This window comes from Triticum aestivum, chromosome 1D, assembly GCF_018294505.1.
Source record: "Triticum aestivum cultivar Chinese Spring chromosome 1D, IWGSC CS RefSeq v2.1, whole genome shotgun sequence".
Classification (NCBI taxonomy): Eukaryota; Viridiplantae; Streptophyta; class Magnoliopsida; order Poales; family Poaceae; genus Triticum; species Triticum aestivum.
In genome coordinates this window covers 242,405,286-242,417,086 of record NC_057796.1, presented here as the reverse complement: position 1 = coordinate 242,417,086, position 11,801 = coordinate 242,405,286, and the positions used below count along the sequence as shown (strand labels likewise).

At 47.3% G+C, this 11,801-nt stretch overlaps 2 protein-coding genes across 3 annotated transcripts; one reads left to right on the top strand and one right to left on the bottom strand.

The window, feature by feature from the left end:
• The first annotated feature begins 1,495 nt into the window (after nt 1-1,495).
• Nucleotides 1,496-6,495, top strand: LOC123181236 (uncharacterized). Of its 2 annotated transcripts, none has more exons than XM_044593494.1 (4): nt 1,496-1,822; nt 4,302-4,925; nt 5,491-5,666; nt 5,753-6,495. In XM_044593494.1, exons 1-4 carry the CDS (start codon nt 1,761-1,763, stop codon nt 6,349-6,351), a joined length of 1,461 nt encoding a protein of 486 aa, XP_044449429.1. In that variant the 5' UTR covers nt 1,496-1,760; the 3' UTR covers nt 6,352-6,495. The 2 variants fall into 2 exon arrangements, with proteins under 2 accessions (XP_044449429.1, XP_044449430.1); XM_044593495.1 differs by having other exon boundaries at nt 1,552-1,822; nt 4,394-4,925.
• Nucleotides 6,496-7,633: 1,138 nt separating this feature from the next.
• LOC123181235 (microtubule-associated protein RP/EB family member 1C) lies at nt 7,634-10,116 on the bottom strand. Its single transcript, XM_044593493.1, has 6 exons — nt 9,876-10,116; nt 9,556-9,711; nt 8,865-8,971; nt 8,557-8,773; nt 8,351-8,464; nt 7,634-8,187 (listed from the first exon to the last, which is right to left on the bottom strand). Exons 1-6 carry the CDS (start codon nt 9,984-9,986, stop codon nt 7,864-7,866), a joined length of 1,029 nt encoding a protein of 342 aa, XP_044449428.1. The 5' UTR covers nt 9,987-10,116; the 3' UTR covers nt 7,634-7,863.
• Between the last annotated feature and the right edge of the window lie 1,685 nt (nt 10,117-11,801).

Genomic DNA, 11,801 nt, shown 5'->3' with positions numbered 1-11,801 from the left:
GCGGATGTCGGCAGTATAGTTCAAGTTTCCAAACCTGACCTGATGGCCAGGGGCGTAGCTTTCGATCTGCTCCAGATGGCCGAGCGAGTTGGCCCGCAGTACGAAGCCGCCGAATACGAAGATCTGTCCGGGGAGGAAAACCTCGCCCCGGATCACATCGTTGTCGATGATCGGAGGAGCCATCAAGCCTTATGGTGACGGCACAGTGGAACTCTCAATGAAAGCACCAATGTCGGTGTCAAAACCGGCGGATCTCGGGTAGGGGGTCCCAAACTGTGCGTCTAAGGCGGATGGTAACAGGAGGCGGGGGACACGATGTTTACCCAGGTTCGGGCCCTCTCGATGGAGGTAATACCCTACTTCTTACTTGATTGATCTTGATGATATGAGTATTACAAGAGTTGATCTACCACGAGATCGTAGAGGCTAAACCCTAGAAGCTAGCCTATGGCATGATTGTTGTTCTTCTACGGACTAAACCCTCCGGTTTATATAGACACCGGAGGGGGCTAGGGTTACACAGAGTCGGTTACAATGGAGGAGATCTACATATCCGTATTGCCAAGCTTGCCTTCCACGCCAAGGAGAGTCCCATCCGGACACGGGACGGAGTCTTCAATCTTGTGTCTTCATAGTCCAACAGTCCGGCTAAAGTATATAGTCCGGCTGTCTGAGGACCCCCTAATCCGGGACTCCCTCAGCTAGATGGTGGTAGGGGCAATGGTGGGCGGAGATGTTGTTAGAGAAAGGTCAGCATGAGGACAAGAAGGGAGGTGGTGACAGGAGGTAAGAAGGGTGATAGCAGGGTCATCATGAGGACAAACAGGGAGGCATTGAGAGGAGGCAAGGGGGGCGACAGTGGGAAAGACCGGTTCGTGGCCAGAATATAGACGTGACAGTGGCATCATCACATCCTCCAACTTGTAGAAAAGGGAAAGAAGTGGCTAGGTGTGCTCCGAAAAGAGAGGTGCATTGTTATTATTGTTTTGCAGTATGTCTATATTTGCAATTTGTGTAGTGGAATCAATTGTGTAGTAGCCAAGCAGGTTGCTAAGCGATATATAGCTTAGTAAGTGATAATTAGCTTTTCTTTTTTTTTGCTTTCATATATGATGTTAAAGCATATTTCAAGTTGAAGAGGAATCATAATTTTATAGAAATACTATATGATGATTTTTTTTCTACATTTTTAACGTGAATTTATGTGTGCATTATGTTTATGTGTGCGGCTTGACTGGCATGAGATGGCCCATGTTTGTAATTTATGCAATATTATATTCCTAAGCACATGCTGGTGAATTACGATGATATCTTCTTATCAATGTCTTTGTATAATTTTATTGATTCATAGTATTCCCTTCGTTCCGAAATAAATAATTCAGCACAATTTTATACTAATTTATACTAAATCAGTGACATTTATTTTGGGACGGATGAGAGTATTAAGTAGGGCATTCAAGTAGTAACAGTAAAAGCAAAGTAGTGCAAGAAAGCACGACAAAATCTGTTCACCACCTTGCCGCTTGTGGTCTCTCCCTCCCTCCCGTGTGCGTGCGGCGTTGCGTCACTCATCCATCCATCCTCACCCCCGCTTACCCATCCTGCTTCTGCCTCACTCGATTCAGTTCAAGTGACCAGCACCGGCCACCGGGAAGCAGCGGGGAGCGCAGTGGGAAAGAAGGAACGCCGCAAGAGAAGGGCGGTGCGACCGTGCTGCTCGCCGCGGCAGAGATCCGGCGGCGGCGCCCGAATCGACGGCCATGATGAGGCACAGAGCTCGCTCTTCCCCCAGCTCCCCTCTCACCCCATCCTCCAACACGAGGTGACCTATCCATTTCCTCAGCTCTTCTTCTTCCTCCGGGCTTTTTTTCGCCGGTTCTTGTGACGAAATCGCTGCAAGCAAATTTATATGTGAATTCGCTGGAAGTTCTCACTAGAGCCGCGGCCATGGAATTCATGGTGATGGCTGGACGAGGCTTAGAAAGCTTTTTTTTTTGCCACCTTGAATATACGAGCTAGTACTTAGAACGAGGAATCTTGGAGTCCTTTGAATAAATAAAGAATAAGAATAAGAATGCCAGGTCCACTGAAAGGTGGGCGTGTCGCTTCGATTTCAGATTCATGGATTGGTAATGCGGGTATTGCAGTGTCGATGTTGGGCCAAAAAATAGCTGCAGAATCATCACTGTAATTTGGAGACAATCGGACAAGAACAGATTTGCACAAGTCAGCCTCCGTTCCCCTTCACCTTTTTTTCTTAAGCACAGCACAAGGGGATCTCCGAGGTCGGGTCCTCACCCTCAGCGTCGTGGAACCTGGCGGTATCAACATGGAGCACTAGTGCACTTGGCGTTGACATTTCGCGCAGCACACTATCTTTTCCCTTCTACCACTAGCGCAGTTTTGGATAGAAACAATGTGTTAATGATGTGCTCCGCACTTTAGCTTGACCTTGAGTTAATGATATGCCCAGAGCATCAGCAGGCCATCATGTTTTTTCCCTGAAAAGTAGGATAAACCATCGGCCTCTGCACCGATTGATTCACACAACTGTATATTATTAATTAATGATAATGCCGAACAAATCGACATAATAAAATAGTAAAAATAAAGTACTCGAGGCCATCCACAAAGACATGCCTCCCGCAGCATCCCCAAAACCTGCCACCAAAGCTAAAGCGATATATTAGTAGAGGCAAAGTGCGCAACGTTCCAAGAAAATGCTTTCAAGAAGGAACCGCCGCTCGCACGCTAATGTTGGCTCATCCAACCAGATGTGAGACCAAGGGCTATCGCCCCGAAGCAGATCTTTGAACAAACACCTTCAACAAGGTAACGATGTACGCACGTCGACGCTGCCTGATCAAGCCCCAAAGGCAGATCATGGGTTTCCACTTGGAGAGAATGCATCCGCAATGCCTGCCGCCAAACTCGTCGTCCACCACACTACCGGCTTGCTCACACTGAACTAGCGGGCCAAAGGAGAAGTCGGAAGGGAAGACGTCGTCACCTTGGCTTATAATGGGTGTTGCGTGGATACCCTCATTGTTCTCATCAATGGAGAAGATGCGAACAGTAGTCTTCTGATTTCCATTGCTCCATTTTCCCCCTGTCCAGGATTTGTCAGTTGCAAGAATCTCATGGCTATATCCATACGAAGGTGTTGCATTCCTCAAGAAAGTTGTGATCTTAGTTCAATCTTTTCTTGTATGTAGGTCTGTAACCATCATGTTCATTTCAGGTTGCATACTTGGTTAGTGTCAAGGGATTAGCATATTAGCTCACATGGGAGGTTCTTTCCCATTAACCCCATTATCATTGAATGAGTAATTAAACTGTTGAACAAACATGTTGATTAGCCAGCACATCGGTCATTTGCTAGAAAATCATGATTTGATTTGGCAAGGCGCCGACTAGAGGCTTCTTCTTCATTTTCCACAATAGTGGTAATAAATGCCACACAGACTTATAATCGGTTCTAAATTTATTACTGTGCTAATTAGTCAACTCACCGCTAATATTACCCAATTAACAGACTGAAGACCCACCTAGTATGACCCAGTTAATCATCATTAGTTACAACTACTTCAGCTATTTTGGTGGAAGAGTTAGAACAGATTGCTTGATCATTTGTTAAATATTTTGAGTTATATCATGTAAAATAAATTGAACAATGAATATTGAGCAGCATACTAATGATTTAGACTAGTTTTCTCTACCAATTTATTTTCAAAATCATCTAGAGCCAGATCAAACCACCAGTTTTCATGACAAACTGGTCCATGTGTGTTGGAGATCTCAAACTGTCATGTTATGCCTATGTTTTGCCTTTCTGTGAAGGAATAGAAGCTTGTCGTCGACTCCTCCTCTATCTTCAGTTCAAATGCGAAACGGCGTGAGGTTTGGTATGCAGTACAGTTGATCTAAATGAAGTCTGTGAGAAATTTGAGGCGCACAAATATTAAACACTGAAGGAAATTTGAGTTGTGCAGTTATCTCAGAAGACTTCTTTTATTCCTCACATTCCATGATCCCAAAATTTGGAGCTGTAATCAGGCACTACACAATGGGAAAGGATAATAGTAGTATATTAGTTGAAATGAAAGGAAGATTACCAAAAGAGGAATTTTTTTAATCACAATCGTGTTCGACAACTAAGGTGTAATAGTGTATACTTTCATCACGTACCGGCATGAGTGTAATAGAATATTTCGCGTAATTTACTGGACCGTGGTGGGGAACTTTCCTTACATAGTTGCATTCTACAGCATAAACAATTTACACACTTTCCTTATTGGCAGAGTGAAGAAGATATTTGGTTTCTCTGTTTCTCTCATCCTCATCAATCTGGCTTCTATTATGGAGCGTGCTGATGAGAATCTTCTTCCAGCAGTTTACAAGGAAGTCGGTGCAGCCTTCAATGCTGGTCCCACTGACCTGGGATACCTTAATTTTGTAATGAACTTTCTTAAGTCGATAGCATCACCCTTGGCCGGCATCCTTGCTCTTCACTATGATCGCCCAGCAGTGCTTGCAATAGGAACTGTCTTCTGGGCCTTATCAACAGGGGCTGTTGGTGTTAGCCAGCATTTTCAGCAGGTTGCATTCTGGAGAGCTATAAACGGCCTTGGACTTGCCATTGTAATACCAGCACTTCAGTCGTTCATAGCGGATAGCTACAAAGATGGTACGCGCGGAGCTGGGTTTGGTTTGTTAAGCCTCATCGGTGCAGTAGGAGGTATAGGTGGTAGTATTGTGGCAACACTCATGGCTGGGAAGGACTACTGGGGATTGCCCGGGTGGCGTCTTGCTTTTATTATGGTTGCGCTTGTCAGCTTCATAATTGGAATTCTTGTGTACTTGTATTCTACTGATCCAAGAAGAATCCCTGGAAATCATCTTCTTGATGATGACGACTACGAGAGGTATTTCCCCTTATTAATTTTTAAATTGTGTGTTTGTTTAATTTATTTTATCTTGTCATGCTGCGAGGCTTCATTAATCAGAACTAGTACCCGAGTCCTGCTAAAACGAGTCTAAAGAACACCCTTACAGAGAGAGAGACCTTTGTGTGTTGTGTGCAGTGATTTGGTGATCATATAGATGCTATGATTCTGCCAGATAAGATGCATCATGATTTTCTATTTACTTGCAGGAATATAAATTTGAGTTGTAAGATTTGTTCTGCAGTGAATAATATGTGATGAGGTTGATTCTAAAGATGCATATCTCTTGTTTCATTACTTTGTCCCTTCCCGTTTGTAACTGCAGATAAAAAACCAAAAGATTTCCTTGGTCACTGAAGCTTGTTAACTTGAAATGTGACTGCATTAGGGATGCTTTGATTTACAGGATACTCCCTCTATCCCACAATATTATGGGACAGAGGGAGTAGATTTCTTCTTGTTCTAACTAAAGTGTGTAGTAATTGAGCCAAAGCTAGCGAAGAGATGAATAAACATAAATATTGGTAGTCTCCTCTTTTCCCAGGTCACATCTGTCCAGAAAAGATGCTCTTCCTCCGACCTCTATCTGGATGGATTCTTGGGTAGCAATGAAGAGTGTTATGAAAGTGAAGACATTTCAGATCATTGTGTTGCAGGGGATAATTGGCTCATTGCCCTGGACTGCCATAGTTTTCTTCACCATGTGGTTTGAACTCATTGGTAAGGCAAACAAGCTGATAAGCTCCTACATTAAATTCTCTAAAAGAAAGTTGAATATTGACGCTCCATGTTTGGACTCCTCTTAGGTTTTGACAATAGGAGTTCTGCAGCATTGAACAGCCTATTCGCCATTGGGTGCGCCAGTGGAGCTCTCCTTGGTGGTGTACTAGCAGACCGCCTGTCACGACACTATCCTGATTCTGCACGCATCATGTGCGCTCAGTTTAGCGCCTTCATGGGCATTCCTTTCTCATGGATCCTCCTTACGGTCATTCCTCAGTCAACCGACTACTGGCTTGCCTACGCCATCACACTATTCCTCATGGGTATCACCATCAGCTGGTGTGCTACTTCGGCAAACAACCCTATGTTCGCGGAGGTAGTCCCTCCCAAGCACCGCACCATGATCTATGCCTTCGACCGGGCTTTTGAGGGCTCATTCGCCTCATTGGCCGCTCCTGCTGTTGGCTTGGTCACTGAGAAGATATATGGCTACGACGCCAAGACCGTAAACATCGCCAACGGATCAGCACAAGGGGCGTATGCGCTGTCGAGAGGGCTGCTAACCATGATGATCCTTCCTTTTGGCATCTGTGTCCTATTCTACAGCCCTTTGTACCTTGTGTTCAAGCATGACAGAGACAATGCCAAGGTAACCAGATTCAAGGACCAGGAGCTAATCTGAAGATAAAAATATTTCTGTAGTGATGTTTCTGATAAGGATTCAAGCTTATTTGTGAATGTTTTGATTGTAAATCAGTGCAAAAGACAATATATGCTATCAGGGAAATGTGATGCTAGTTCTAACAAAGTGCCAACATTACAAATAGAACTGTCTTCATCTTACTGAACTCGATAACTATCAGTGACTCACACTTTCCTTCTCTTCATATTGATGTGGGCATTTCTACTCTCTTCTAATCACGCTATCAATATAAAAGCACGATTACGCCAAATATTCAATGGATTAAAAGGTTCATACATAAATCTAAAAATTAAGCATTTAAACGTTATAACTGCCAACCTTGACAAAAAAGAACAGTAAAACATACAGCAGCACAGGAGTTTCAGCTCGAACCTCCTGGAGAAGCGTAGTGAGCACTTCCCTGATATAAGACATAATGAGGCCTTGAAGGTGTGTGACTATTATCTAGCTCAAAAGAAGATTCATTTTCATAAGGAATGTCCTCGGTGTCTTCTCCTGTATACATGTCAACAGTGAAAACATCATTAATAAACTCTAATAGAGAATGTATTGCGAACACATAATTCAGAAGTAATGTTAATGCAGAAGAGAATCAAAGTGTGACCTGAATCCCTAGATGTGGAGCATTCTATGTCTGTATTTGCAGGCTCAGTGTCTTCTCCTGTACATAGTCTCGATGGTTATATAATATGAAATGTATTGTGAACACATAATTCAGTAAGTAATGTTAATACAAAAGAGAGTCTTAATGGTGAAAACGACAGTAATATAAACAGATAAGTAGATAACTGAGAGACGCCAGTGCAGAAGAGAATCAAAATGCAACCTGAATCCTCAGGTAAATCTTCCCAGATACTTCAACAACTTGTTCCCTTTGCATCCGCATTGAGCTTCTTTTATTAATTAGAGTGCATTGGCAATATCCCTTTTGCCACCAGATAATCTTCATTAGCACGACCCACCTCCAAAAAAATCACCGGGCCACCAAAACACTAAATTCAAAGAAAAATTATTGCCAGCACAGTAATTCCTCCGTTCCAAAATAGATGACTCAATCGTGAACGGAGGGAGTATAATGGCAGGTTGGTCGAGCTCGATGATGCCAGCGGAGAGAATGCAACGACGGCGGACAGGGAAAGATGAAGAGGATTCAGGCGCCAGCACAGAATTTGTATTCCAGGGATACCCGCTAACAAAAAAGTCACAGCGCAGCAACCTTTTTGGAGTCGAAAACAGACCGTCCTGCAATAAAAGAGGCAGAGCAAGGAACACCAGTGACTACATAAAAGAGGCTATTCAATAATAACATGTTGCAGAAGGCCACAAATGCTGTGGCAGATCAATCACAGTCAAAGGCAGGTTCAACTCCAGCTCCACAAGAGCACACACATTATAACACCAAACAACGAACGAAACAACACAAGATAAACCCACAAGTCATAACCGGTAATGACAACAACTCAGCCCCTGCAATTCGGTCCCTCCTTTCTTTCAGGTGAAGCTCATCAACGGTGAGCCGCACAGCTGCACGTCCGAGACGTCCGAGAGCCTCATCCTGGAGCTCGACCCCATCTCGAACTCCTCCAGGTCCGAGATGCTCTTCCTCTTGTGTGCTGCCGCTGCTTCCTGCCTCAAGCTCTCCTCGGAAGAATCCTTGGGGGTGATGCTTGGGGCCTCAGACGCCTCCAGGATCGGGCTCAGCATTGGCTGCTGCTGCATCTGGTTCTGCTGCGCCACCATCTCTGCCTGGGCTTCCGCCACCGTCGAGGGGTCGTCCTCCGAAGCATAGAGTATCTTCTGGATGGCCTTCACAATCTGCACACAAGATAAAGATTTCATCGTCAACATTGCCCTTTCAAATACATAGATCAAGGTTCAGACACCTGCTGTTGTACTCTACAAGCATGATGTTTAGACGTTCAGACACCTGCTGTTGTACTCTACAAGCATGATGTCTACAAGCATTTCTGCTACTTACCGGTAAATGCTCAACCTCGGGGCTCTGGCACAAGATCTCAACGTCCCGCAGCTTAGAGAAATAGAAATCTCTCTCTTTCTCGGCGCTATCAACAAGGAGTTTCAGCTCGGTCATCTGCAAAGCATCATTGTCAGAATACAGGACTTGTGCAATGCCGAGAGACAGCAAGAAAGTTATGCTCAGCGTTCATGCCAAGTCACTCTCACCTGTGCATCATAAGCTGGTGCTGCAGCTGGAGGCGGCCTTGCACACCGCTGTGGAGCATTTGAAGCATGCCCGTTGGCTCGCTTAGCAGCATGCGACGGAGGCTGAGCTTTGTGGGTGGCAGATGCAGACTTGGCAGGCGCCTGGGAAGTCCCTGATGTCCTTCTGTTGGTGTCTTTCCCACCCTTGCTGCTTTCTCTTCTCTCGGAAGCATTGTAGCTGCGTGTTCAGAGGATTTTCATGAGATATGATAAGCACAATTGGTAACACTACTGGTCATATATGTTACAGAAAGAATGGGGTTGGCTACCTGGTCATGAATCCACCATTAACAGAATCACAGTATCTTTTCATCCACTGCATGAACTCCAGGTTGTCTAGGGGCCTTCCTTTGATGAGCTTATTGACTTCAATATGCTGCGACAGTGACAAAATATCATAATGTTCATTAACAGCCCCCCTATGGAATAACAAGAAGTAAGGATATGCTCAATGGTAATCCAGATTGCTCAAAAGGGTTGAATTTCAGTTTTCACACAGTTCTGATGACAAACACCATTTATGTAGGTTGTACACAGTTTGCATATTCAGATATATATTTTTAATCCAGACTGCTCATGTGTTTCTAAGTTAAAAAGGACTGAATTTCAGTTTTCACGCGGTTCTGACAACATATAGCAATTCTCCACACAACAAAAAACACTATTTATTTAGGGAACCTTCTATTCAGATCCGTATTTTGAAGAGCCTAAAAATGTGATGTCTCGACCGTTCACTTTCACAATCCACAAAACTACATATACCCATCAAATTACTAGCCAATTGCCTAACTCATGGCTCAGTGTCTGTATATAGAATTCTGGTGACCACAACTCCACAATGAACTGATAACCTACAAATTCTTAGTGCATCCTCGTGTGCGGAGTAATCTGGCGGCATGAGCAATACAACTAACGCCACATAAATTCGCTCACGAGGGGGGAGAAGAAATGGGAGCGCACCTTGGTGATCTTTAGCTTGTTGAACACATCCTGCAGGACCTTGTAGTTCTGGATCATGTCGTACTCGTTCTTGGCGTCGAAGTTGACCTTGTGCATGGGCACCGCCCCGGGGTGCGCCGCGTCCATGAGCTGGCACGCCACCGCGCCCGACGCCGCCTGCACACACACGAGAATTCCGGCCGCGCGCCGTGTGAGCATCCCGAAACGCAACGAATCGAACACAAATCGCACCCGCAGATCCAGCAAAACCGCACGGATCGGGGGAAGAACAGGCCATTGGAAGACGAGGCGGAGAGGGGAGGGGGGAGATCCGTGCGTACCTCCTCGACCTTGGCGAGGCCGAGCTGCAGCGTGGTGTTGATCCAGGCGAGGATCTCGTTCCGCCCGACGAAGTAGGCGCCGTCCATCATCCCTATGTTGCTGACCGACATCTCCGCCGCCCTTGCTTCTCCGCCGCCGGAGACGCGACCCGGACCTGCTCTCGCGAGGGACCAGGGGAGGTGGGGGAGGGTGAGGAGCGGGGCTGGTGTTTCGCGAGGAAGGTTTTCGAATGCGGCGTTGGGGATTCGGCCAAGATATAAGGTGAGAGAGACTTCTTCGTCGGACGGTTCTGCCCTCCTAGGTCTGCGGTGCGGCCAGGGCAGGGAGGGGATTCGAATCTCGACGGGTATGCCCGAGCGCCGGGTGCGCCTGGACGGCCGGATTGGTCCGACCGTTGGGAGCGGTGCGGGTGGTCAGGGGCTGTCTCGTATTTTCGCACGGTTGGGAGATTTCGAATTTTGGGGTTTAGCAGTGGTGCAACCGTCGCGTCTCTCGCGGTGTGAAGGCGACTCGCGTTGGGCTGGCATAGCTGTGGCCCTATGGGCAACGGTGGAGCGTTTTCGGTTTCAGCGAATTCTGCCCGTTGCTTTTTGCTACGAGTAATCGCGTTCGATCGAACGGGTGGTCATGCTCCCCAAGCCTGCCAACTTACATCACTCACCAAAAAGGGGAAGGCCGATGCCGGTCGACCGGGTAGATGCCAGATCGGTCGCTGTGTCCACCGTCAGATTGAAACATCCCGCAATGTTAGATTGCCTCCGATTCTTCTCCTTCCTCACGCTGGGTCAACATGTACACAAAACTATCCCAACTCCCCCCCCCCCCCTCCCCGACCCAGCTAGTCATTGTGTGTTGCGCTTCTCCCGCATCCGGTGCTCCTTCGCGAGGCGCGAGGCCGCGTTCGTCAGCGACATTGCCCCCCCCCCCCCCCACACACACACACAACTCCAGCGTTGTAGCGCACCCTAGCTTCCCACCATCAATTGCAGCATGTGGTCATCGTGTGTAGCTTGCGCGCGAGGCCATCGCAGCACTCGGCGGTCCTACTGATGTAGCCACCGCCGCCCATCGTTCCAACAAATCGCCACTCCACCCTCGCCTTCGCTGTCGAAGCATTGGCCATCAACAGTTGTAGCATTGGCCGCTCCGCCGCATCACGGCTCGCAACCCCGCTCTCGTTGGTTGCCACTTCCTCTCTACCTTGTCACAATTTTTTGTGTTGTCGGTTCCATCAAAATCCGCGCTGACAATGCAAACCCTCTCTCGCGCCTGTCGCAACAATTGTCGTGGCTGGTTCCAGCTTTTTGTGTTGTCGGTTACAGCATTGACGACGACGGGCATCGCGGCTTCCAGCATGTGCTCTCGCTAGTTACGGCATCTTGGCCGTTCGCTCGTAGCTTATGATCGCAACATCGGCAAACGAGATCCCACCATCGCCAATTACCGGTCCCAACATCGCCGATGCATGGTCCCAGCCTGTCGTTGCCACAGTTGCAACATCCTTGGCGGCCGGTTCCAGCATGCATCACCGCAGTTACAACGTTGGGTGGACGTTGTCTCCTGCACCGATGTCGACCTCGTAGCGCCGCCGCACCATGGTCGTAGCATTGCTTGACGCCCGTCATAACAAAGCGACGCAGTTCAAATCCACATCCCATCGCCGCTAGTCATCTCTTCTTGTAGCACCATCCGCTGCCGTACGCATCGCTGGCCGACGCCTCTCGTAGATGTGACAACCCCCGGTTGCAGCATCGTCGCTGGGGTAGCTCTTGTCGCATCAATAGGGCATCTCGTAGTCCCAGCCTTGCGCTCGTCGACGTTGTCGTTCTCGCGGCATGGCTGGGGGAGCACGCACAAGCACAGCTGGTCTCACGTCTGTGCGTGCCCCCACTTTGCAGAGTTGCGCGGGATGCAGGGAGCAGGAG